This window comes from Acipenser ruthenus, chromosome 25, assembly GCF_902713425.1.
Source record: "Acipenser ruthenus chromosome 25, fAciRut3.2 maternal haplotype, whole genome shotgun sequence".
Lineage (NCBI taxonomy): Eukaryota > Metazoa > Chordata > Actinopteri > Acipenseriformes > Acipenseridae > Acipenser > Acipenser ruthenus.
In genome coordinates this window covers 17,153,465-17,181,431 of record NC_081213.1, presented here as the reverse complement: position 1 = coordinate 17,181,431, position 27,967 = coordinate 17,153,465, and the positions used below count along the sequence as shown (strand labels likewise).

At 42.6% G+C, this 27,967-nt stretch overlaps 1 protein-coding gene across 3 annotated transcripts in view; it reads right to left on the bottom strand.

Annotated features, from left to right (window-relative positions):
• Positions 1 to 27,967, bottom strand: part of LOC117413893 (plexin-B1-like) — a 136,010-nt gene that overhangs the window by 10,983 nt on the left and 97,060 nt on the right. For all 3 annotated transcript variants that reach the window (XM_058999443.1, XM_058999445.1, XM_058999444.1), the window contains 24 exons: positions 20,123 to 20,251; positions 19,361 to 19,461; positions 18,620 to 18,752; positions 17,776 to 17,932; positions 17,196 to 17,304; positions 16,520 to 16,628; positions 12,687 to 13,703; positions 11,946 to 12,080; positions 11,308 to 11,430; positions 11,037 to 11,130; positions 10,549 to 10,715; positions 9,723 to 9,874; positions 8,576 to 8,681; positions 8,092 to 8,228; positions 7,521 to 7,697; positions 6,883 to 7,078; positions 6,545 to 6,784; positions 4,425 to 4,601; positions 3,658 to 3,806; positions 3,360 to 3,460; positions 2,557 to 2,774; positions 1,515 to 1,693; positions 892 to 958; positions 87 to 233 (listed from right to left, as the gene is read on the bottom strand). In XM_058999443.1, the coding sequence (XP_058855426.1) occupies positions 87 to 233; positions 892 to 958; positions 1,515 to 1,693; positions 2,557 to 2,774; positions 3,360 to 3,460; positions 3,658 to 3,806; positions 4,425 to 4,601; positions 6,545 to 6,784; positions 6,883 to 7,078; positions 7,521 to 7,697; positions 8,092 to 8,228; positions 8,576 to 8,681; positions 9,723 to 9,874; positions 10,549 to 10,715; positions 11,037 to 11,130; positions 11,308 to 11,430; positions 11,946 to 12,080; positions 12,687 to 13,703; positions 16,520 to 16,628; positions 17,196 to 17,304; positions 17,776 to 17,932; positions 18,620 to 18,752; positions 19,361 to 19,461; positions 20,123 to 20,251 (4,320 nt within the window). The remainder of the gene's footprint in view (positions 1 to 86; positions 234 to 891; positions 959 to 1,514; positions 1,694 to 2,556; positions 2,775 to 3,359; positions 3,461 to 3,657; positions 3,807 to 4,424; positions 4,602 to 6,544; positions 6,785 to 6,882; positions 7,079 to 7,520; positions 7,698 to 8,091; positions 8,229 to 8,575; positions 8,682 to 9,722; positions 9,875 to 10,548; positions 10,716 to 11,036; positions 11,131 to 11,307; positions 11,431 to 11,945; positions 12,081 to 12,686; positions 13,704 to 16,519; positions 16,629 to 17,195; positions 17,305 to 17,775; positions 17,933 to 18,619; positions 18,753 to 19,360; positions 19,462 to 20,122; positions 20,252 to 27,967) is intronic.

Sequence of the window (27,967 nt, the reverse complement as noted above, 5' to 3'; positions counted from 1 at the left end):
TATTTTAGGGGGAAGGTGGTCACTTGCAACATAGAATATGAGCTGCTGTGTTCAGAGACACCTCTGTTAGCCCGGGCAGTTCTTACCAGCGTGCGGTACTCTATGTCCTCCCTCAGCAGCCGGTTATCATTCAAGGTGTATTTGGCTTTCCCAGTGACGGCATCAACTGGCCCCTTGTCTACCTGGTGCTTTATAGCCCTGAAAAGCATGTAAAGGGATTCTCCTGCAGAATCCTACAGAAACAGCACAGGGGTTATAAGGAGATGCTGATTTACAAGAAACAAACCATTACAGAGAAACCTGGAATAAAGTCTGCATGTAGTGAGCGTTTACAATTTCAGTTGTTGCACTGCATATGCAAAGTGGATAAGCCATTGCACTAGTGTGCAAAAACATCTACTGCAGGGTATTGAGACTTGGGAGGTGGAGGCACCAAATGATGGGATTCAACCACCAGGGGGAATCTGACACCTAGAGTAACCACATGCAGGTAAAGTGTTTTATACAGATACAAGACAGGCTTCTCCAAGATATTCTTCAAACATCATTGAGGGGTGTTTCTTTTCCCTCATGACAGCAGTTTAAAATGGCCTTCAAGAGTGACTTAGGCACCTTCAATACCCAACATTACATTTTCAATTAAAACAATTCAAAAGCATTTTAAAATTATTCAAAACAGTTATGATGCCAAGATTGATTCACAAGTGAGTACCTAACTATTCACAATTCAACGGTGTCCAGTTTTACAACAATAATAAAAAATAAAAAAACACATGCCCAATATGGGATAATGCATGATTATTTTGAACAGATTTGCTGTGGATAAAACGTATTCATAGTTTACTGTTCGGTTTAAAAAGCAGTTTTCTTTATGGAAGGAGTTGCACTCACCCGAAGGAAGGCATACAGACAGATAGACATCCAGTTTGTCAGCAGCTTCTCTACGACAGTCTCGGTCCTGAAAGGCACAGATCAGTTACGGTACAGCAGGTTTGTACAACATGACATTATAATGCAGTTTCTGTATTTCAGTTTTCATCAATAAACACTGAATTCAATCGCCAGTTCATTAACACCAGATACAATTCCTTATAACTGCACTTCTGGGAAGTGTTTTGATAGAGCTGTGGGACCACACAGTACAGTACATTTCTGCAGTACTTAAGCTGAAATGGGTTTTATTACATTTGCCATAGTAAAATCAATAAGCCTCCCTTTTGCCATTTTTTAAATAAGACGGTAGTTATAGTTTCTAATGTGAAATTAATGCAATTTCCTCCAATATAATGTGGGGGAGGGGGGGGAATCGATAAAGACAATCTGAAATGATTCAGACAGTCCTGCTCTTTAATTAATTTAAGCCCCATAAACGTTATCCTCCAGGCATCTGGGATTGCTGTTGAGTGCTCCAAGACTATCCAAATCTATAACAGATCAAATATTTATACATAATGGACTAAATCAGCCACGAAATGGAAAACTCCAATGTAAACGGGCTGCCGATAAGGCCTCACCTCCGGAGCATGAGTTTGGGGTTCTTGGCCACATACTGCTCCACCAGGTCGTTGAGCAGGGTTTTCAGGATGTCAGTGAAGTACTCCAGCTTGCTGTGCAGGGAGACAGTCAGGAGAGACGCCACGTAGGCGCGGTCCCGTGGGGAGAAGGTACGCTGGCTCTCCAGGGTGTGGATAAACTGGAGGGACAGCACACCGCAATTTGAAAAACTGCACTTTAAAGGCGCCGCTGTCTGACCTTTTTTTGAGCCACACCGATCACCAGGGAGTTCTTAAACAGCCATTGAAAAATAAACGTATGAATACAAGACGAAAAAGGGCTACCAGACTACACGCTGCTTCAGTGCACTCATTACATATCTTACGTGTTTAAACACTTACAGTTTATACTGTACTTCACGAGGCGATCGTTGTACAGAGCTGTTTTAATGCATGTACCTGGCAGAAGTACTTAAGGAATGATTACATGAGCCCTTCAGCCCAATATATATTTAGGTTTGTGTTCACACAATTAAAAAAAAAACATTTTCATTTACTTAAAAGGACTGATCTGTAAAGCAGTAGTCAGGGTGCAGCTGCCAAAGAAGTTCCATATCCAACTTCTTTATTGAAGGGGTTAAAAAGCAACGAGGAGTAGTTTTAAAACATATAAAAGAGAGTGTTTAGAGTTATCAAGAACACCACTCAGACTGAAGATATATTCAGAGATTAGTAGATACCCAGATTCTGTATTGAAATCATAAAACTTCACTAACACAAAACCAGTATGAAATGCGCAAACATCCAACATTATAGGCTGGGAAAAAAGAGGTCCCAATGGTCCTATCCTAATTATTGTTCACCCTTCATTACAGTGTCATTATGGTGTGTGATCTCCATTGACACCAACACAGTTCTGGTATTGATTGTGCATAGTGGAAAGGAGTGTGTGGAGTGTCTGTACAGACATGCTTCATATGCGCACTGATGATCCCTTCATTCTTCGAGCAGCAGCACTTGATTTTAAAGCAGCCTGGCTGCTGTGGAAGGGAAGCCTCGTCACCTTGGTCAGGAAGAGCTTGCTGTTGAGCAGGTTGGAGAGCTGCACCAGCCCCTGCTCCACTGTCTGTCTGCGGCACTCCTGCACGTCCAGGTCCCTGCGCAGGGGAGACACCCGGTGGCCGGGGAAGAAGATGCGCTCGGCGTACATCTTGTAATCCAGGAAGGGGATCCCCGATCCCACCAGGTCACTCGACACGTCCATCATCTCAGTCATGAGGTCTGCAGGGGGGAGAGACAGGGCGTTAAACCAATGGTGCTCAGCCAGGCCTGGTGAACGTGACAGAGTTTAGGAACTACAGTAGAATCCTGCATCCAGTAACCCCACTATAGAGGAAACATGACGGCACAGAGAAGTGTTACGGGGATAATCCATTTCATGAGCTATGAGGACATGTTGGTTAAATATCATAAAAGACTGGTCAATGGGGCTTTATTAATGATCTTCAAAATTGTTGTTGGATGTTGACTAATTGAGTGTTTTGATGTTAGTATTTCAGCTGTAACCCAGAATTTAGCAATTGTTGTACGCCTTGATAATTAGGATGACTAGAAACTAAAAAGATACCAATTTAAAAGGATGCTATTGGTGTTGCAAGTGGAAACTGAAGCTTTTCTAAAGCTTCAGTTGCCCCATATAACAATTCTACCAGTAGCAGGTGAAACTTACTACGTTTTTGTGCCTCTGGTCTATGACTCTGCATTACAAGAGAAAGCTTGGGCATATGTCATTTAAGAGACTTGGCATGGACACAATATAGGCTTGGATACATAAGAGCCGCCTAGATAAGTTTGTTCTTCCCCCACCTGTGAACTCCTTCTTGCAGCGATCTCTCACGCTGGTCTCCAGGTTTTCAAGCTGGATCTGCACCTTCTTATAATCCCTCAGAGCTTGTTTGCTCTTCCTCCTAAAAGACAGCAAGCAGCTCATTTAGCTACTCCATTACAAACAGAGTGGTTTCAATTTACATTTTAGATGTTCCCATGAATGCAGTTTGTGGGCCCAGGTGATAAAAAAAGAAAATCTAATAAAAACACATGTTTGACTTGGTTATCTTGCCTATGCATTTAAGAGTAATTATATGCAAATAAGTTTGATACATACCTGTATATGAGTACAATGATCAGGACAATAAGGGCTACAATGGAGGCTGCCACACCTACTCCAATCTGTGCCTCCAGTGGGAAAGTGGACAGACTCTGAGTGTCGTATTGGACCTTCCCCAGCATAAACCTCAAGTTACCCATCTGGACCTGCAGGCAGAGAATCACAAATATTCACATCTCACTAGCAACACACAACAGTAGCCTGTAGAATGGAACATCCAAGAACAATAGCTTAGCCAATCAGGTGCAAGTCACTAGGACCCACAGTATGTAGAAATAAACAGACATCCAAGCAAGTTCACTGTAATCTAGGAGGGCATTCAGTACCCACACGTGCTAAAATGCCTACCCTTACAAACATTTACAATGGTAAAAGAACAGCAAAGTTTAAAGCATACTGAAAGCATGGTAAAAGCACAGGTAAGTTTGGCAAACCATGGTAAAATGTGGCAGATTCCTAGTATATCATGGGAAAACTAGCAAAATTACCATGACAATTTGCTGTAGTTAACTTTTACAGTATAAAGGGTATACCTAGTCAGATTAATAGTTCTTAACACATAGCTTAAAATGAAACTGAAATGGAGGGGAGACGGTATTAGTGAAAGAGCAGTAGCAGATTACTTGAGAAGTTATAATCCATATGCTATTCATTGCAATTTCCATCTGTGTCAATAATATGCATTACCACAACTGAAGCCCCTTTTGAAACTGAATTCTCCATGTTAAAAATTCTCCATGATAAAAGCACAAAGCTCCACTCACAATGAATTCTGGAAGAGAGTCAGTTCCATCCCGCTTCTTCCGTCGCCGTGGCGATGGCTGCTCAGGGGGTGGCTCGCAGTACAGGTGATTCCTGGACAGAGTCTTCACTGAGCAGTTCCCTTCACCAATCATAGCCAGCACCTCCTCCTTGGAGATGGCCAGATCCAGGTTCTCCCCCTGGGCAGAGAATGAGACACAGATGGGCATGAGCATGAGGAGCCAAGTAGTAGTAAATATACAGTATTAATACCAAGTGGGGTTGCAGCAGATAAGTAACCCCACAGTATAACTCTGAACACCACTGGTTAGTAGTGTCTTAATACAGACTTGTGTTACAGGTAAATAGGACCCCATGGGAGGGGTGGAGGAATGATTATCTGTTACACAGGAAATTACTGGGGAGAGGAAACCAAGTTCTTCTACATGTACATACAGTACTGTGCAAAAGTTTTAGGCAGGTGTGAAAAAATGCTGTAAAGTAAGAATGCTTTCAAAAATAGACATGTTAATATATTATATTTATCAATTAACTAAATGCAAAGTGAGCGAAAAGAAAAATCTAAATCAAATCCATATTTGGTGTGACCACCTTTTGCCTTCAAAACAGCATCAATTCTTCTAGGTACACTTGCACAAAGTCAGGGATTTTGTAGGCATATAGTCAGGTGTATGATTAAACAATTATACCAAACAGGTGCTAATGATCATCAATTCAATATTTAGGTTGAAACACAATCATTAACTGAAACAGAAACAGCTGTGTAGGAGGAATAAAACTGGGTGAGGAACAGCCAAACTCAGCTAACAAGGTGAGGTTGCTGAAGACAGTTTACTGTCAAAAGTCATACACCATGGCAAGACTGAGCACAGCAACAAGACACAAGGTAGTTATACTGCATCAGCAAGGTCTCTCCCAGGCAGAAATTTCAAGGCAGACAGGTGTTTCCAGATGTGTTGTCCAAGCTCTTTTGAAGAAGCACAAAGAAACGGGCAACGTTGAGGACCGTAGACGCGGTGGTCGGCCAAGGAAACTTACTGCAGCAGATGAAAGACACATCATGCTTACTTCCCTTCGCAATCAGAAGATGTCCAGCAGTGCCATCAGCTCAGAATTGGCAGAAAACAGTGGGACCCTGGTACACCCATCTACTGTCCGGAGAAGTCTGGTCAGAAGTGGCCTTCATGGAAGACTTGCGGCCAAAAAGCCATACCTCCGACGTGGAAACAAGGCCAAGCGACTCAACTGTGCACGAAAACACAGGAACTGGGGTGCAGAAAAATGGCAGCAGGTGCTCTGGACTGATGAGTCAAAATTTGAAATATTTGGCTGTAGCAGAAGGCAGTTTGTTCGCCGAAGAGCGGTACACGAATGAGTGTCTGCAGGCAACAGTGAAGCATGGTGGAGGTTCCTTGCAAGTTTGGGGCTGCACTTCTGCAAATGGAGTTGGGGATTTGGTCAGAATTAATGGTCTCCTCAATGCTGAGAAGTACAGGCAGATATGTATCCATCATGCAATACCATCAGGGAGGCATCTGATTGGCCCCAAATTTATTCTGCAGCATGACAACGACCCCAAACATACAGCGAAAGTCATTAAGAACTATCTTCAGCGTAAAGAAGAACAAGGAGTCCTGGAAGTGATGGTATGGCCCCCACAGAGCCCTGATCTCAACATCATCGAGTCTGTCTGGGATTACATGAAGAAAGAGAAGCAACTGAGGCTGCCTAAATCCACAGAAGAACTGTGGTTAGTTCTCCAAGATGTTTGGGCCAACCTACCTGCCGAGTTCCTTCAAAAACTGTGTGCAAGTGTACCTAGAAGAATTGATGCTGTTTTGAAGGCAAAGGGCGGTCACACCAAATATTGATTTGATGTAGATTTTTCTTCTGTTCACTCACTTTGCATTTTGTTAATTGATAAATATAAACTATTAACATGTCTATTTTTGAAAGCATTCTTACTTTACAGCATTTTTTCACACCTGCCTAAAACTTTTGCACAGTACTGTATGTTTCGGGCAAGATAAGGAACTTGTGAAGAGAGGCAAGGAAATGCCTTGGTTATTACATCTTTAGGGTTACCCCAGCACCAAGCTAGATGTGAAGGTAGCGTTCGTACCTCAACAGAGATTACACTGCCTGGTTTGTGTCGGTAGGGCTTGCTGTCGACCCCGCTGAGTGGCTTGAGTGTGGGGTTCAGCTCGTAGGAGAAGCGGGTCTGGCTGATGCTGTTGAAGTCAACTCGCAGGTTGTCCATGATGAACTCCACGGTTACCTGGGCGTTTCTCAGCAGCGTCCCGATAGCTGGGCTCTTGCACAGGATCAGGGAGGAGGTGTTCACCTGGCAGGGCTCCACAAACTAGAGGACCAAAAGAAACACAGTCCATTTCGAGGTGTAGAGTCCGAAACTGTAATACAGTTTACACTAGACGATCACAAGGTTTTTTTCCAGCTCACCTGTTGGATGGAACACAGAGTATCTTCAGGGCATCCCGTGTCCGGAACGATACGCCTGTGTCGCCGTGGTGACCTGTCCTGGGCCTCCACACCCCGCCGCTTTCTCCGCTGTTTCATTGGTGAGAGAGTCACCTGGATTTTCGGACTCTGCACCACATCCAGATTGTGTCCGAACAACCGGATAACCCGCCCCCCACTGAAAACACAAGTACCTCTGTTACTGCCAAAGCATTGTAAAGGTTCACTGTTACCTCTTCCATTCTCCACTAAAACAATCCTGTATAGAAGAACAGGCTGAGAAACTCACTAGTCCCAATAACTGCACCCAGTTATTTTCTTTGAAGGGAGTATTGCTAAATCAATTGACAGAGCTTAATTATTCTTTTTTATCAGTTTAATTTAATGTGTAAACTCTGCCTGGTGGCTGTAGGACTAAATACTGAATGGATGGCCGATAATATGGAGCCCTGCTATGGTGTTTCTGCTTGGGCAGAGTACCGGAGGAGTGTGTGAGAAGGATGTTAAAGGGATGTAACACAAGGTTGCCTGATCATGTAACGAACAGGCATTGTGCATGAATTTGACATCCTCATTGCTGTTCCCTCCACACCCTCCCAAGTATCCACCAAGACCCTTACCCAAGGAAGCTCTTTGGTGGGCCGGCTTGGGTGATGTTGGGATCCTCAGTGTAGTAGTACAGAGTGCCCTGCAGTCGCCTCTCGTTCTGCCCATACCGCAGCCGGACAGTCAGCTCGGCCGTGACGTTACTGGGGCCAGTTTGGCACTGTAACCAATCATCCTGCAGCTCTGAGGAACTGAGGGAGCAAACAGGAAACCAATTAAGGCTTTGGGCCTGACTGAATGAACTGGGTGGTAAATCTGTATTTTTAAATGTAAAAGGTAACATTGCCGAAATAATAAGAAACAATGAGTCTACAATGAACACCTTGAGTTAATTACACTCTTATAAGCATTACAACAAGTTAAATATTTTATAAAATACTGAATCTGAAACAGTGGATTCCAACTGCCATACATTTTTTCAATTTTAATTTAAAGCGCTGTTATTTTTATTATTATTTTGCTGTTAATATAAAACTGTAAAAGGCAAACAGCAACATAAAAAAAACTCCCTGGAGATAAATAGATTTAATGTGGGAACACCAAGATTCTGTCCAAGAGGCTTTGTGCTGAGGGACTGGCACTCACATGACACAGGGGATGTCTCCCACGAAGATGCTGACCTCACTGGGACGTCCCGTCAGTAACTTGCTGCCTGTGATGTTGAGGGAGGTCCCGCCCACCTTCGGGCCACGCTGGGGGGAGATGCTCTCCAAAACTGGGTCCTGGAGGGGCAGAGAGGAGTCAGTACAGTTAAAATGAATTCTATCAAATCATTACCTAATAGTTAACAATAAGTCCTAGATCATTATGAAAGGAAACATGTATATACAAACATCGGTATGTCACACGCTTTGCATACATATCTAGAGAACTGCTTGTCCAATTGCAAGGGAACTTGCCAAGGACCTTCTTTAGCTTGTCATCACTAAAATAACACTAACATTGGACCCATTGATTCACTGCAAGAAAACAGCTGGTGTGTGCATTCTACCCAAAGAAAGACAAGACAGTCATTTAAAGACCAGGCTCACGTTCAGATGTTGTGTTGCACACATGGCTTTGCTCTCACCTGGTAAGTGAACACCTGGGTGGAAACACCATGACCTCCTCCATTGACCTCCACAGACACGTGGCCAGACTTCGGCCCATCGCTGGCGGTCGTCATGCACACAATCCTGCAGGATACAAGTTTCCATCAACATCTTAATCATTATTGCAACAAAGCAGCAACATTTTCTACCCTTCAGACAAAAAGTTCTGAAGCACTTAACCAGTGCCAATGATGAGATATGCTGTCATGTCACAGTACTGCCCCTTGTGGCAATGTCTGACATTGCTAAAACGAAGGGCTAAGCAACATGTAATAAAGAAACTAAGCATGTTTCAAGAGCTCCGAATTTTCCTGGTCACACTGTTTCCCATTCTTATCTTCTCTGTGATTAAGTTGGCACATTTAAAATGAATGATATTTTCTGGATAGCTTTCACCGCTTAGACAGAAGGTACAACTTACATTTATAAAATTAGCCTTTTCTCTAATATTTATCACAACAGAAAGTTCATTGTGTGTTTAAGGGCAATAAGGAATATTACTCTACCTTTTTAAAACAAAAGATCAAACAGTAACAGAAGGTATCAGTTGTATGTCAGTATGTTACAGGTATTGAAGAAGTCTGTAACAGGAGGATATATTTGCAACATAGGAGGTCATATGTTCTCCATAGTTTAAGATAACAGCAAGTAAGGATTGAAATGCAGTTTGCTACTCTGAATTAGCTGGAGTATCTGTGTCACTGCCTCCATTATTGTTCAGCTCAACTTTAATTTCCATACCTCAAGTCTGAAACATCTCTGAAGCACCCCTCTACGTCTCATGGGATCAGTGTTTCAGAGTCCCCCAATGTTCTCTCCACTGGACAGACAGTGCCTTGAAGAGGAAATATTCAACTCCTCCCATTTACAGCTGCAGTAATGCAGAATGGCACAGTTTGTATATAACTGAATTCTTTCTGCCCAGCATGGGGGACTCCGAAAGAAAGCATGGGGGACTCCGATAGATGCGGACCAACATGGAAGAAAGGGCTACCTATGGTGTTGCACCACTAGACTTTTCAAAATGTACAATATAGAAATGAAGTGGAAACTGCAATGGCCAATAGGAGACAGGGACATTTCAATGTATTCTGCCAATACTTAACCGTGCGGTTCAGAACCTACCTGGTGGAGACCTCATATCTGCTGGGGTCCACTGTACAGGGTATCCCCGCCACAGACACGGTGTGCTCGATATCCTGAGACTTCTGACCCAGGTTTGAACCCGAGATGGTGACGACAGTCCCTCCTTCCACCAGACCGGACAGGGGTTCAATCTAAGCAGAAAAGCAGTTTACAGTGGGTTAAGGAACAGGATGTCAAAATATTAATAAAGTAACTACAGAAACATACTGCAATTCCAGTGTTAATCAAAGTAACCTGCACCATGAGATGATAGTAAAAGGTGTGTACGTACATTTCAGGTGTAGTTTCATTTTTATTGTAACTGAATAATTAAACCTGCATCATCCTGCCAAATGTTGAAATATCTCAAAACCCTTTAAAAGTCCCAGGAGTCACCTTCTATATAAAAATTACACAGAAATTACCTTTATTTTGATGCCAAATGTTAAATAGAAATTGCCCCGCATTTTTGATACCTTCTCTCCTATCATTAACCAACCTACTGCTTCCCCTATTGGCTTTGACACAGAAGACACTGCCGTGGTGAAATTACATAGGAAGTGACATCCTGAGAATAAGGCATAACAACTGAGAATTTTTTTTAACCAAGTAACATGAGGATTTCAAATGAAAATGCCTGATGGCTACAACATCTGTTTCTTTCAAACCTGCACAGTTGAGACCTATGCAACAAATGGAGGTGCGCAACATGCAAGACTTATGGCATTACTTTGTTGCTTCCACCACTTTAAGGTCTGTTATCACTGTACGTTTGGTCCGGACACTGTTTTCATGTAACAGAAAGGGGAAGGTCTGTGCTACTCACAGAGTGAATAAGGGGTGCAGGGCAGGTCTGCTTGATCTCCTCAGTACAGGACTCCTTGTAAACACAGCTGGACTGCCCCCCTCCACACCACACACAGCTGTACTTGGGATCTGCAGTCTGACAGCGACTGCAGTCAGCTCGCCCCGCCGAACAGTTATACAGGGTCACTGCAACACAAAACGACACACTGCAAGCTTCAGGACAGGGTTAAAAGGGTATGCATACCCACTCTGAGGCATAACTTAAAAATACATCACGCTGTTTCTTTCTAAAGCCACATTTCCATCTGCACCATGAAATCAGTTAATTAATTTCTAATTAATTGAATCTCGATCTCCTGCCGGTGTAAAAGAACAAGCCCGATTTCAAACCGTGCTCCCAGTTGCAAATGGAAATGTAGCAATGACTTTCGGAGAACGTTTTTATCCGTGCTGTATTGAAGACATGAGCTGAAACGTCTAGTTGACCTCACTGCTTCAGTAACCTACCATAGAGATCCTGAGCGCTGTCCACGCGGTAGGTGTCCCTCCTCTTGATGTAGACCACAGCGTTATAGTCCTCCTGCTGGGCGGAGTAGGTGTACTGCAACAGGAGGAAGCAAGAGAGCTGGGATCAGCTTATGTGGAACAGCTACAGTATAGCAGTGAACTGATTAAGCAGTCAAACAAAACCGAACTTTAAATATCTAATCAGAACTTGTTTTTGAAAAAACGGCCCTCTATTTAGCTACTTCAAGAAGGTATATCTGGTGTTCCCTACCCGGTGGAGCTGGCAGGTGAGGTAATACAGGGATGGATCCAGCTCGTCAGTCTCCACATAGGTGTCCACGACCACCATCCTCCCCTCGATCACAAACACACACTCGTAATCCAGCTCGTGATCCTTCAGCAAAGAACAAGAGGAGAACATTGCAACAATCCACTCTTAACACTGCAGTGATATTGTTTAGGGGTGTGGATTGTGAATAAAAAGATTATCTGGTATTCAAAACTTGAAGTCTTTGAGAGCTTCAGTATCTTTTGCTCGTTCAATAACAGGCTGAGAAACTTGTGGATCATTGATTTTCTTTTTGTAATTATGCTGGCATAAATAATAGGCTGCAATACATAAAAAATACATGCTATGGGCATACCGCCAGCAAAGAAATACTCAGTCTATAGGGTTTCCTGATTCTAGAGAGGGCATTCTGCCAATAGCAATACAAATTAATTTAATCAATTACTGCCAAGTAATGTATTACGTATTTGGGGTATACAAGTACACAAGTTCTCCAACACCTAGTATTTTTTTTTTTAAATCAGCTGGGGAATAAACCCAAAGATAACCAGTAGGTTATCACTGCTTCTCTTGATGGACACTTTGTGAAATAGGTTTGATTCTAGATTTCCTTGAGGTACCTGGAAGAGGTGGAGGTTCTTGCCCAGCAGTGTGATCTTCCTCTCCACGTTGACAGGCAGCAGGGCTGACCCCTGGACACTCTCCACACAGGGGCAGTCTGCAGGTCCCCAGCTGACACCGACAGCCTCCTCGCCCTGCACAAGAACCACACCAAACCAGGGTAAGAGCTTCACAGACACAGCGTTTATCAGAATCATTTTAAACAAGTTTAGCCAGAACATACATCCCCTGTAAATTCAAAACTACAGCGATCAGTATGATGAAAAAGCTGCTGAATGTGACATATATACAGAACAGTATTGAAGAATTAGCAATAAAATATTGAAAATCCCAATCTTAAGCGATGATGGACAGACACCCCCCTATTTCCCACTGAATCAGACAGTCAATAAACTTATGCTAAATAAGGATACTAGCAAGTTTCCAATGGGTTAGCCATTCTCCAGATATGGAAAAATGTGAAGTGTGACAAGTACAGTACGTATGACCACCACTTCCAATACAAGCCATTCACAGCGGGGGATAACATGGCTGTAAAAGTTACTGTTTACATGTCTAACAAAAATCAAATACATTTAAATGGCACAGCATCATTTAAGAATCACATGCATTCTGGTAAAAGGAGTCTTTGTTACAGTTTGTTGATGAGACAAGGCTTAATTGTATGGCATTTATTATTTATTAAGAAGCGTGCCCCTGAATAGAAGTACATTCATTTCTAAATTTAGACTGGCACTCACCACTGTGTAGAATCCCGGGGAATCATACTGGTAATCGAATTCCAAGTCTGAGTCCAGCATTCGTGGGAAGGTGAGGGACACATTTTCTGCATCGCCGTCTCCAGAAAGGAGCGTGCTGGCCGAGAACGGGGCCGTATCATTTTCCATCTGCACCTCCTCAAACCAGGGAACTGGGTCCGAGCCAGCGTCCAGGAGCTGTTCTGAGATCACAGTGGGCTGCATCTCTGCGATGGGGAATTCAAACTCCGAGTCTGAATCAGAAGGCGTTTCCAAAGGGGAGGGGTCAGTCGGGCTTTGGGTGGCGGTCACAGTGGGCGGCAGGACGTCATGGGGAGGTTCTACTATTGACAGAGCGTCATTGAGCTGGATGGTGTCATTCGATGGGTCGGGGGAAGCAGTCACAGAGGCAACGAGGGGTTGGAAGGTAAGGAGAGCTGGGGTGGTAAACGGGCTTGTGTTCCTATCCTCACCTGCTGTAGGCTGTGGGGAAGGTGGCACTTCAGTCTCATCTAACTCCACCGCATGGTTCATCGTTAGAAGGTCGGTGTAGTCGGCTGTCGTCACAATCTCCTCTTCAGTTGTCTCTTCTGCAACCAAAACGGGTACCGTGTGTTCGGCTGGCATGGCCACTGCAGTTGCTTCAGTAGAAGCAGTGGTGGTGGTGGTGGTGGTGGCAGCTAGAGTGGTTGGCAGGGTGGTCGGTTCTGTGGTTGTAGGCAGTGTTGTGGGAACTGTGGCTGGCTGGACAGTCGTTGGGATGGTTGTGGGCTCTGTTGTAGTTGGACTCTCTGTTGTTGTCATGGGAGAAGTAGTTGTGGGAGGAGAAGTAGTCGTAGTCGTGGGAGGTGTAGTTGTAGTAGTGGGAGCAGTAGTAGTGGTGGTGGTGGCGGCGGTGGTAGTTGTTACAGTAGGGACGGTTGTTGGTAATGTTGTTGGAGCCAAAGTGGAGGGCAGAGGTGCTGTAGAAAACACTATCACTGGCGTCACTGAAGGGGGAGGTGAAGTAGGAAGGGCAAACTGCAGACGAGAGACAGACAGAGAAGTTAAATAAAACAGGAAGGAGCATGGACAGCAAAAAAAAAAAAAAAAAAAAAAAACACAAATTACATTTCAGTTCATTTTTGTTCACCTAATCATTTCGGAGTCCATCTTGCACTCATTCAAATCTGACGACAGAATGACCAGACGAATCACACTGTTCCAAGTTACTCTGCATTACTTCATTTTGCATACATTCTCCTTGTACAAGGAGACTTATTCTACTTAAAGAATATTTGAGGAGTGTTCAGAGTGCTGTGGTTGATTCACTCATGAGGATGGTCATTAACAATGGTTTGCAAGACTTTGGCTTCATAGGTGTGGACTTGTATATAATCCTGTGCGATCGGTTGAAGCGAAACAGACATTTTAAGCTTATAGGATTGTACTGTTTATTTAGTGGTAGTAATAAGCAAACAGAAGCAGATAAGGTTGGTTGAAGCCAGATGTCAGAGGGAAAAAAATAAAAAATCTAGTAAAAGCACCAAACTGTCTGTTTAACAGTGGTGGAGTTATGAGCACAGAAAATATGTTGGCATCATTGAATGTTAGCACTGCATTCCCTGAATTCTGCTGCTCTTCCAGGATTGAGCTTGGTAAGTGCACATTTATACAAGTTTTATTTGTATTTTAATTTTATCAGTTTGTTCACACTGGGTCCGTTTTAGAGGGTTTGGTCGCACTCGTTATGTTTGGTGTGAAGTGTGAACAATAAAGTCTGATTGGGAAATGAACCATACCAAGTCCACCTGAAGAGGTTGTCTCAGTCCGTTTGGCAAACGCACAGAGTGGTTCGCTTGCTAAACCTCAATGTGATCAACTGCTTGACTGTGTCCTTTTGCACATAGGAAACAAACTATACAAGGTAACCTGGCTAGGAAGTAAACATTTAATGGTTTAGGTAATATTCTGAGGAAACAAGTAGAGCACAAAAACAAAACAAAACAAAAAAAATGTCGTCTCGGGGAACTACATTAGGGTTACCAGACATTCTGGGAAAATTAACAGTGTCACAGTTTTCAGCTTTCATTTTTTGTATCGGTCGGAAACGATAAACTTGTTAAATCGTCCCAGTTATGCTATTGTATTTTTTAAGTAAAAAATTGTATTAGCGTGCTCAGCAAGTTAATAGCAGAGTAATGTATTAGGTTGTGTGTTAGCACCATTCAAAAATAAAATAAACAATCAATCTTATGGATTATTTGTTTAATCATTCTGATTATGTGTATACCATATGTTTAAATGGTAATAGCCAATTTATATTTTATATCTGGCTTTTTGTACATAACATGTTTTACCTAGATGGCAATATAAAGTAAATAATGGAGGAGTTATGATCTGCAATAAATGCACCCGATGTTTAATTTTGAAACTATTATTGTGTTGTTTTATATGCTGTTATTTTTGTTAACGGCTTCAGAGCTGCTACGATGTCAGTGAATTGAAGAAAAAAATAAAATAAAACGTCCCAGTTTTCACTGGAGATCTGGTAATCCTAAACTACATGGACAGTGTGAGAAACTGAAGCTCTGATAGAAAATGCTGTCAGACACCAAAATCCAAGCCGAACTGGACAAAACACAACAATAGTAAAATATAGTGAAGTCTTTTCTCCTATTACTTCGTTTAATGCTGACATTAGGAGAACCGTGCAGAATTGAGTAAACTGCATTCAAGAAATGTATTCATTGAATTAGCAAAGTGCTGCCCCAGTGCTTACAGCAACATGTAAGAAACTAAAACACACTACATTAAAAACCTGAGCACTACATCAATAGCTGCCATTTGTCAATATGCCTTGCAGGATCCGGTTCACGCACCATATAAAACGAGCAGAGTGCACCTGAAAACTGCATTGTGAACACAAACAAACTCGGTCCTGAAAAAAATGGAAAAGGACCACAAACAAAAACACCATAGCTGGCATCCAAAACGAACTCGGCCCCTTTGCTCGCAGGTAAGCGTGAACAGCAAGCACATTGATACATTGAATCAACCAAACGAAACAGACCGAGTCCACTTGAAAACTGACCCAGTGTGAATGCGGCTAAAGTGAATAATACATTTCCTTATCATTAACACATAATTGCCAAGTTGTGTTATTTTATTATTGATTATTATTATAAGTTTATGTTTATACGCCATGCTTAGGGGGTGAGTAACTATTACATTACTTGTAGTGATTGTGAGAATAAGGATTAGAAATGGAACCAGCATAACAGATTTGTGAGCTAGTTTTGAGTTTCAAATAGGTTTATTTGTACCTTTTATTGTTGTTGTGGACAAATTGGCTGTCACTATAGTTGCTGTTCTGTCTCGATGGCAGTGCACTGTGTTTATTCATTTTTAGAAAGGGAAACGGTGATGCAATTTGATTGCAGTTTTCTAAATGTGACAGTGTAGGTGCTGTGAAACTCAGGAAAGAACAAAAATGCAGGACTCCGATTTGCTGAAACACCTTACAGCATGTTGATGCAGAGTCTGTATCGACATGAGATGGGATGTCGGTGTGGTTCAGTTTTGCATACCATGTGAAAGATTTCTGGGGACTCTCCTGGTCATAGATAACTTCTGTTGCACTTGAGCAAAATTTTAGGCATATTAAGTTTAACATTAAGGCATTCGATAAACATTCTGAAAGTTCAGCTGCATTTGACTTAAGAATTTAAAAAACAAAATTATCATCAAAACATTCAAAATCCAATTTTCCAGGACTGGATTTTATTAAAGAAATTATCCAATATGTTGCAGGTTTTCAAGAACCCTTTAAGCCCCACTCACACATCCTGACTCACATGCTTGTTGTAGATGATGACTCCCTCCTCACAGGTGGGCTTGTGGGTGCACAGATGGTGATGGACACACCAGTTACACCCCCACTGGCTGCTTACACATCCACGACACCTAGACAGAGTAAACGAGGCACTTCAACGACACACACATCTCCTACCCACGTCTAACACACTTGTGTGGAGTGCAGGTGTCAGCACCACGAAAAACTGGGTTCCATTACCTATGTCAGTCATGGGCAACTATGGCCCTGGAGAGCCATTTCACACCAGGCTTAACAGGTACAATGAAGTGGTTACATGCTTCATAACTGGTTTGAATGTTAAGAACATGGTTGGAACAACAGGCTGGTCAGGATGATTGAAACAGAAACCAAGAAATTGTATAAGTCTGTCACCATGACCAAGTCTCAATAGGAGTAATAAACTTCTCCATGCAAAAATGTAATGAAATGTGGCGAAGTGTTTCAGAAAATAAGCTTTCATTATCCCAAAATCACATGCAGGAATGCATGTAAAGATTGGGTCATGATTTCAACAACTTGTGGTTGACTTCTTCTCCCCCTGATGGTTAGGTATTAGTGGACAATGTGGCTGGACCATAACATTATTGTATCTATTGAGACATTCAAACACATGGTTAGAATGGGGCTCCCTGTAGAGCAGGTGGAGGTGAACTCACGGCATGCTCCTGGAGAGCTGTTTCACAGCACTGCAGTCGTAGAAGGTGAACTCCGTGGAGGAGACGGTGATATTGAGGAAGCGCAGGGAGAGCCTCACCGTCACGTAGTCTGCAAAGACAACACAGGATTAACGAGTCTCAGAGATTGCACTGGGAAGAACACGGTAGCAGAAACTCCCTGGAAACCTGCATTTTTAACAGCAAAACAAAGAATTCCTCCGACTGCTTGCTGTTTCTTTGATGCATTTGAAACGTTTATTAAAAAACAGAACTACAAAAGAGAAGTCCAACTCAGAAGACACTCTTGCTGTTCTAAATTCTGAAAGTCAGTTCTAGAGCGTCTCCGGAACCTGGAAGTAATCCCTATCATTCTTCCTGAAGCTGCCTTGGCATCTCTTTAAACCAAGCAGGCATGCTATTATTTCTGCCTGCAGTAGTATAAATGTATGTCATCTACAGTGTCCAAAGTAAAAAAAATAAATTTGAGAAACGGTTAAAGTCCTGTTTGTCTATGGACCCTCTCCCAGTAGCACGCACACCCCCAGACAGGATGCCCCCTGCCCTGCCCGGGCTCACTCACCTTCCCCCTGGCGGATGGGTGGGACCTTGTTGGCATCAGGGGAAGAGCAGGTAACCCCGGTCTCAGTCAGCACAGCTGGGCTCTCGTAGTCCTCGAAGAAGCAGGAATAGGACTCCTCCTCAACGAGAGCAGGCAGTTCAGGGATCGAGAGGAAGATCTGGAGAGGAGAGGACAGGAGGGAGGGAAGAGGTGGGGTTAATCTCTCCCTTTGCCCCAGTGGGGATAGGGATTCAGGGTGTGCAATGGCTTGCAGCTTAACAGCTTTGTTTTTTATACAAGGTTTGGCACATAGCCTAGTGGGAACCACTATGGAGAATGAGCACTAACTATGGTCCTCAGATTAGCCACATCTGGTTGAGGGGTCTTGGAAAAAAAACAAAGCACATACCGAGCTCCACACAATCACACACCATGTGGCACATTTCAGCCTTGGGAAAGTGAGGGACAATGTCACTGTCAAAGGTCAAAAAGATGGCATGAGAGCTTCTGGTCACAGCTCTACAGGCACCTCATTATATGAACCCCCTCTGCCATTCAGTCCTGGGCCTCTCTCACGCATAGAGTGACATTTGAGTTATATTGTGTGACGGTTTTCTGATGTGGAATACACCAAACACACTTTGCTTGTGACCCAGACCTTCATAGGGGACAGCGACGAAGCCCCCTGCTTGCCATTGCCAAAATGTTAAGCTTCCTTTTTTACACACTATGATCATAATACTTCTCATGGTTGAACCACAATGGCTCAGTTTCACAGCTCTCCACTGTTTCCAATACGACTACTAGTGTCCACTGAATTGAAATGGCACCCTATTGTTCCCACCCAGCTATGCCCAGTACTTACAGTTCTCTTCTCCTCCCTGCTGATGTTGGATGGAGTCAATGACTGGACTCTCAGGCACTGCTGGTGTTGGTCATAGCTCCACATCCACTGACCAGCCAGCGATGACCGCAGGCAGTCGGACCGTCGACCGCACCTGATACACAGGGGAAGAAAAGCCAACACAATGATGGAAGAGAAGTGCCCTGGAAATGGATTGGTAACCATATTCAAGATCTTAAAATATTACAGATCAGACCATTTCTCTTTCCAGGTTCAGTTTAAAACCAAAATCTAATAAGCTTATGTATAAAACAGCAGGGCAGATGCTGAGTTTGACGATTATTTCTTGACGCCTGGAGCGCACCACCTACGATGTCAGCACTTCTGTGTCTAGACACTAGCTTGGATGAGGTAATAAGCATCCTTTTAGCTTCAAATTACCTGCAGGATATAGAAACGTGAGCCACGCTTAAAACACTTTTAAAAAGCCATTGTTTTTCCATTCAGTTCTAAAACATCCAAATCGTCTGGTCTTCTCATCGGGGCTGGTTTCCCAGCAAAGATCAACCCGAGTGGGATTCAAACCGGGCTTGCAAGCCTCGCCCTACGTTTCAAGCGGGCCACTGTGGACCCGATGCATTTTTGTATTTAAAAGTAAGTATATTAAAAAGGGAGTTCAGTTTTAAAAAAAACTTGTTTTGAGGAAGCCTGCAAGACTTGGAAACGTCTAACTGTACAGGTGGACCCCTGGTTTGTACTCACATTCCCTCCAGCACACACCAGCCACAGTACGGATCATTGGCAGAGAGGCAGGACTGGCAATCTAGGTGCTTGGAACATTCAGCCACTGGACGCTTCACCACCTAGCCAGAGAAACCAGATTAAAACATTAGAAAACTGCTACGGAGCTATGCCAAGACTATATAATACACTTTTCAGAAAGTGGGGTAACCTCGCAACAAGACGACTGAAGGTCAGCCAGGCTAATCCCAGAGCTTTATTGTATGAGCCATGGAGGGCTGGACAAAAAGAGTTCAATCTCTTCGGCTTAGTTTAGGGGGGAGAGGAGGTTGATTTCAACTAGCACAGTAGCCAAGGTCAGATTTAAGTGATTGAGATCTTAAAAAATTAGGATGGAGTTCTGTGAAAGTTCACTGCCATTTTGGAGTGGTACTGAGACAGAAAAGCATGTCTGTAATAGGGTGAGAGGGCATGTATGGAAGGGACAGCACAGGAGGCAAGTTCAGAGTTTACTAGGTAAAGTCGCAACTGAAACCCCCCACCACCCCCCCCCATCTCGCTCTTCAACCGAGTACTCCAATTTCTAAATTACAGTGCTGTCCCTTTACAGTGCTGTGGTCAGGAGTCCTTGCAATTAGTGTTCCGCCATGCCACAAGAACAAAAGGGCTGTAATATTCAAAAATAAAAATAATGGCTAGATTGTTCTGATTTAAGTGTGGGTTCTTACAGCACTTGAGATCCAGATTAAGAACATTAGATGCGGTACTAGAAGCAACACCCACCATGGACTGAGTCATGATGTAGAGATACTCCTGCGATTGGTCCAGCAGCAGGTCCCCACCGATGGCAGCGTTTGATTGGATCATTATCGTGGCATACTTCTCTGCTTCGCCAGAGGGGCCGAGGAAAACCTGAAAACAAAAAGGCGAGGTTAGTGGAGCTGGAAGTAGTAACACAGACACTGTGTTCAGACCTACTTAGAAAACAATATTACCAAAAAAAGGTGAAACAACTTCCAAAAGTAAACATTTCATTTTTGGTCTCTAGTAGATAAAAATTCTCATCTTGTAGACCCTTGTCCGTTATCCTAGTTTGCATGGGAGTATTCCTCTAAGGTTTGTGACTACTGCACTGTGGGTCATAACACTTTGCTGCTGGCCAACGTTCTGCTTCTACTGTGCTTGATGGAAAAATATCTTTCTTCTCCTGGTTACTCCAAAACAAACATTTTGTTGCAGTACAACTTGCTACCAGAAGGTGGCCCCATGTTACAGCTGTACACAAGAACTATCAGGCTTGTACTGCTAGCCCTTTCCCCCACAACACCACAGTGTCGAACCTGTCGCTCCTCAAACCAACGACTTTCTGAACACACCGTGTAACAATTTTTTTTTTTTTTTTTTGGTTCCTGGGTAGTAAGTGTTATTTCCTAATTGCTTATGCCTCAAAAGTATAGAAAATGGCTATTATTCCCCACAAACTTTGCTTTTGTGACCAGGACAGTGATATTTTGAAATTTACCTATTTTCCAGAACATTCCAGATAGATTCAGTGCTGAGTAAACTTGGAGTAACTTCTAGAACTTTCTAGAACTTTCCAGTAATATAAATAGTAGTATAAATACAGGGGCCTTAAGCCCACCAGTTCAGTTTAGTTCCAGCTGCCTAAGTGGATACATATCTGCATTTTTCTGAGATGGCATCAAGAGGCTGCAAGCATCCGGCAGACGCATTTTGCTATGTCTGCGGCCAATTTATCAAGACAAGAGCGAAAAAGTACTCCGTGGAAGCATCTGCTAAGATGTGTGAGGCCTACAAGGCATATTTCGGCATGCCTGTCGGGGATCAAGACAAACCCTGGGCACCTCATTTCACCTGCGAGCACTGCAAAAAAACTCTGGAAGGTAAGATGGACAATTGTTGCTCGGAATTTTATGTTATAAAATTTGTTAATTTTTAAAATTGTAAAAGTTCTTAATTTTAAAATGTTTTACAATTTTCAATGTTATTGAAAAAATATATCATATATGAAAAATGTTGAGAGAATATCTTGCACATTAGTCATGGGTGAAATAAATGTATTTCTGTAGGATGGTACAGAGGGGAAAAGAGAGCCATGAAGTTTGCTATCCCAAGAATTTGGCGGGAACCCACTGACCACTCAAGCAACTGCTACTTCTGCATGGTGGACCCTTCCAAGCGGACCGAGTTCTCTGTGGGGAGGAACAACGTCAAGTGGGAGCCACTGGTGGACCCCCGGAAGGTGCTGATGCCACCACTGCACATCAAATTGGGCCTTATGAAACAATTTGTCAGAGCTCTAGATAAGGAGTCGGCAGCCTTCAAGTACCTTCAAGACTTCTTCCCTAAGCTGTCTGAGGCAAAGGTCAAAGCCGGTGTCTTCGTCGGACCACAGATAAAGAAGATCCTGGAGTGCAATGAATTCCCCAAGAAGCTCACTAGTAAGGAGAAAGCGGCTCGGAACAGCTTTGTCGCAGTGGTTCGGGGCTTCCTGGGCAATCACAAGGCCGAAAACTATGTGGAGCTGGTTGAGACTCTGGTGAAGAACTACGGCACAATGGGCTGTAGGATGTCCCTCAAAGTCCATATCCTTGATGCTCATCTTGATAAATTCAAGGAGAACATGGGAGTGTACTCGGAGGAGCAAGGCGAGTGCTTCCACCAGGATATACTGGACTTTGAACGCCGCTACCAAGGAGAGTATAACGAGAACATGATAGGAGACTACATTTGGGGGCTGATTCGTGAAAGTGTTTTACAGTATAATTGTAAATCTCGAAAAACTACTCACTTCTAAATCTTTTGTAGTCATTTTTTAATTACTTTAGTATAAATACATGTTAATTTGGATTCATATGTTGTTTTTTTCTGACTTTATGTGAACGAAAAGACACAAATTCGCCCGTTTTCTCATTGGAAATAGGTACATTTCAAAATATCACTGTCCTGGTCACAAAAGCAAAGTTTGTGGGGAATAATAGCTATTTTCTATACTTTTGAGGCATAAGCAATTAGGAAATAACACTTACTACCCAGGAACAAAAATTGTGTTACATAGTGACATCATTTGCAGTCCTCATGAACATCATACACAGCAGAAAAACAGGTTGCTGGTAATGAACGTCCCGTCTTGATATGGCTTGTGTTCAAAAATCATTTTGCATTGGTATACTAAAAACGGTGAGTGTTGGGCTTTTGTTTGTCAACCTTTATTTTCGCGTATCATTAATGTTTAATTTAATGACACACACTTGTGTTGCGTTTGTTGCTACTGTATCCGACAATGGAGTTCAATTTAACGGTAAAGTACAGCATTCACTGGTGTCTGTTTAATGCATGCAGTGCTGGATGGAGAAATGTAACCCAGTTACAGGCACTAAACGTGTTTTTGATGTATGCAATCCAAACCCCGGCCTTAACAGAAATGGCTACAATTCCCATTGGTCAAAATGATACAAACACCGTGTTGTTCATTTGGATCCAGACTGATTTCAATATAGATCTTTAGAATCTGCTGGAAGCTCTCCTACGACTATCGTTCACTGGTTCAACAGCCTGTTCAACAGACCTGATCATTGGTTTAGGCCTGTGGCGAATTAAAAACAGCGAAAGGTTAACACAGATTTACATCCAGATTTGTCCCACTGCTGCAAACCACTTGCTGATCATCAGGACTAAAGATCAATGACCAGCCTCCATTCCCGCTGTCAAGCCAATTGTTAACTTAACCCCTAGAAATGGATGTTACCAAGATACTGGGGCAAGTTGGGTTCAAACCACACCTGCATGACTCACGCAGCACTCCAAATTTCAGTGCTTTTAGTAAGTGAGCTACTGAGGCACCCTTAGCCCAAACACATTGAACAAGTCATTTGAAACATTTTGGAAAAACAAATAAAATAAGAGGCTTTCACGTGTTAATTACTTGGAATATTTTTTTATTTGTCTGTGAGGCATTTCAAATTAAACCCAGAAGTAGAGCAAACAGCAGCTTACTGTATATGGTAAGGTTGTCATGGAATTCTTCACAGTCCAAGCATCACATTCAGGAGAACAGTTAAGTCCGGTCATTTTTGGAAAGTGCTGACATTCCTCTGAGATTTAGTGCTGCTGAGGGATTCAATTCCATCTATTTGCAGCCCTATGCAATTTCAATGGGGTTTATCTCAAAAGAGCAGATTTATGAGGTACTCCGAAAGGAAATGCAATGGTCTGGCATACCACAGCACCATAAATAGCGCATTAGTGGATAATGTGTGTTTAAGAGCCTGCTCGATGGGCTTCTTTGTTTAAGCCAGTATCGTCCAAGGAAAAAAAACAGTAAAGCTACAGCACACAGGATCGTACTTAACAATGCAATATAGACTCTGGCCTAACAAAACATTTAAAAACCATGTAGGTTTGTGGTAGTTTCCCTTGAATTTCTCAGACTGCTTGTTTCTTAAATGCCCTGGTATCTGTGAATTGAATATATTTTGAAGAATATATCTAAATTAACAAACCTTCTCACAACCTTTGTGGAACCTAAAAATGTGTACATTTTTACAACTGTGTGGGGCATGTATTGCCTTAAAAGAGCAGGTTGGTATGGGTATGAAATATAATCTGATGTACTCTTCTATTTTAGATTTACTTTGTATCCAAAACTCTCAGAATAATGTCTAAACCCTAGGTACATCTGGCACACCTGAGTGTAACCATTAACCTTAATCCAGTGCATTTAAGGAATACTGCATTGGTTCCATGTGGCGTTTGTTACATTCACTACAGTGTTACACTTTAGAAGGTTATACAGAATTCTGAGAGCTCTAGCCTTTAAACTTCTGAGCTTTAAAACGTCACCGGGATGTGATGACTGAAACCGAAAATTATACAAAGTGACTAAATCACAGGAAGAATACATTAGTTCCGATAACTGTATTACTTCATTCTCATAGCAAGTTGCTCTTTAACCCCAATTCAAAAACACACTGTACCGCACCATTTATCAGTGCACTCATGCATTTATGAATAGATTTTAAATTGTATGCGCTCACCCTGGTATCTTACCCATTTATTTACTGATTCACTGATTACACTTGGAGAAGCCTACTGTGACCAACAAGTCTAGTTCAAGAGATTGCTGTGAAAAGCTGTTTGCTGATTGCAGGTTTTGTGTTCCCCGAAGCAGGGGGTATTGGCATGTCAAAAGAAAAAGACTGGGAGATTCTGTATTTAATTAGTGACCCATTTCTTAGAGCACGCTAACTGTATTTCCTAGTGCATGTCAAGTGTCTATTCAATTGTTCACTTGTCCAATATTTGATGCTTCTTTCATATAAACACTGCAGTAAGTTGACCCACATTTCTTAGATGTTGGCAATGAATAAATACATAAATAAATAAATAAATAAAACAAACTCCTGCATTATGCATCACAAACTTGCTCACATGGGCCGTCTCCTATGCATTCCTCAATTGTAAACCTGGCACGATGCGCAAGATCTGGCTGACTGCTTGGTTGACAGGTGCCTATGTAATTGAAGGCTGCTCAAATGAAGTGGTCTCAAACCTGGTGCATTGCAGAGTATACCATTAAGGTGGTAGTCATTAAAGGATGGTTGCATATACAGTACTGTGCAAAAGTTTTAGGCAGGTGTGAAAAAATGCTGTAAAGTAAGAATGCTTTCAAAAATAGACATGTTAATATATTATATTTATCAATTAACTAAATGCAAAGTGAGTGAACACAAGAAAAATCTAAATCAAATCCATATTTGGTGTGACCACCCTTTGCCTTCAGAACAGCATCAATTCTTCTAGGTACACTTGCACAAAGTCAGGGATTTTGTAGGCATATAGTCAGGTGTATGATTAAACAATTATACCAAACAGGTGCTAATGATCATCAATTCAATATGTAGGTTGAAACACAATCATTAACTGAAACAGAAACAGCTGTGTAGGAGGAATAAAACTGGGTGAGGAACAGCCAAACTCAGCTAACAAGGTGAGGTTGCTGAAGACAGTTTACTGTCAAAAGTCATACATGGCAAGACTGAGCACAGCAACAAGACACAAGGTAGTTATACTGCATCAGCAAGGTCTCTCCCAGGCAGAAATTTCAAGGCAGACAGGGGTTTCCAGATGTGCTGTCCAAGCTCTTTTGAAGAAGCACAAAGAAACGGGCAACGTTGAGGACCGTAGACGCAGTGGTCGGCCAAGGAAACTTACTGCAGCAGATGAAAGACACATCATGCTTACTTCCCTTCGCAATCGGAAGATGTCCAGCAGTGCCATCAGCTCAGAACTGGCAGAAAACAGTGGAACCCTGGTACACCCATCTACTGTCCGGAGAAGTCTGGTCAGAAGTGGCCTTCATGGAAGACTTGCGGCCAAAAAGCCATACCTCCGACGTGGAAACAAGGCCAAGCGACTCAACTATGCACGAAAACACAGGAACTGGGGTGCAGAAAAATGGCAGCAGGTGCTCTGGACTGATGAGTCAAAATTTGAAATATTTGGCTGTAGCAGAAGGCAGTTTGTTCGCCGATGGGCTGGAGAGCGGTACACGAATGAGTGTCTGCAGGCAACAGTGAAGCATGGTGGAGGTTCCTTGCAAGTTTGGGGCTGCACTTCTGCAAATGGAGTTGGGGATTTGGTCAGAATTAATGGTCTCCTCAATGCTGAGAAGTACAGGCAGATACTTATCCATCATGCAATACCATCAGGGAGGCATCTGATTGGCCCCAAATTTATTCTGCAGCATGACAACGACCCCAAACATACAGCGAAAGTCATTAAGAACTATCTTCAGCGTAAAGAAGAACAAGGAGTCCTGGAAGTGATGGTATGGCCCCCACAGAGCTCTGATCTCAACATCATCGAGTCTGTCTGGGATTACATGAAGAGACAGAAGCAACTGAGGCTGCCTAAATCCACAGAAGAACTGTGGTTAGTTCTCCAAGATGTTTGGACCTGCCGAGTTCCTTCAAAAACTGTGTGCAAGTGTACCTAGAAGAATTGATGCTGTTTTGAAGACAAAGGGCAGTCACACCAAATATTGATTTGATGTAGATTTTTCTTCTGTTCACTCACTTTGCATTTTGTTAATTGATAAATATAAACTATTAACATGACTATTTTTGAAAGCATTCTTACTTTACAGCATTTTTTCACACGTGCCTAAAACTTTTGCACAGTACTGTACCTCCAGAACAATTGAAACTAAACTAATTCAAGCAGACTTGTCAAGTTGAATCCGTTGCGTTCTACCTGCCTGTGGTGGCCCTACATCATGAGTAGGGCTTGAACTTTTCGGTTTTGATTTTCCAAATCTCTACCTCCCTTTAAATGTTAATTAGTAGTTGTTGAGCGGTCTCTGCATCCTAATAAACTACTAATTAAAGACTGGGTTAAGATAATTTTTTCTTTGCTACAAATCAAGGCGATTTTAAATGATGGACTTGCTATCAATGTACACTATCTGTAGTGGACAGTTTATACTGAGAAGAAAATCTGTCAGGACAGCTCTGTTAAACGAGTGAAAATAACAAAAAGCACAACGATAAACTCGGCAACTGCAAGAATGAAATGCAATTAGGATCAGCGTTGAGCAATTAACGCAATTTGCCACGTCTGTTTGAAAAAAAATTAAGTGAAACAGAATCGGGCTCAGTCAATATATGAAGGCAGTGGCGACGCATAGGGGGGGCACGCCTGGTCACGTGCCCCCCCAGATTTCTGCCAGGAAGTGGCTTAGCCACTGTGTTAGGATCGTTCACTCTGAAACATGTGTAAGAAATTGCAATATTGTTATATTTTTCGCTTCCCATTATAGCGGGGCGGACGTGGCATGGGCGGCGCTGATTTTTCTTTTCGCTCACGGAAAGAACTTTTTATTTACCGCGTTGCTATCAACCAATGAGAATACATAAGCAAGCTGTACTTGCTCAACCCCAAACACAGATGCATGAAACATATAGGCTATGATTACTGTATATGCTATGTAGCCTAGCTACTACACACATAGATGTGGTAGAGGACATCTACTATGTAATGAGAAGCCTATGTATTTACATAGAATGCACTCGCCTCATGACATATCTTATTGCCAGCTGACCTCTCCAGCAGCCAGCCTACTAATAAGATTATCATTTTTCACGGATTGTGCAGCCAGCTTCATCAAGGGACGGTAAACAAGTCCAACCAGGTCTTGGAGATGGAGTGGTAAATGTACAACCTGTTATTAATTGAATAACTAAAGACATAAATCAGAATGAAAACAGTTCTGGACGCTGCTGAGAGAAAACCGGCAAAACTGTTTCAATTCCCGAGTTCGGTTACCTACTTGTTTTCATTCTGATTATTTGTTTAGGCTACAGCGTGTCCGTCAGCTCAACTAGCGAATGTCAGTGCAGTGTGATACCAAAAAAAATGAGTGGTTGGATTTGCTGTCAATCAACCCAAGTTTTTTGTTGGATCAGCTGTTTGTACATTTTTTTTGTTTTTAAAGGCGCTGTAGTTATACAATGTAGTTAATGCAACTGTGTGCACAAGTCCCTCCTCCCCTGAACCTCCAGAAGATTAGGTACCATCGGCAGTCCTGCGTCAGTCAAAGAGTAATTA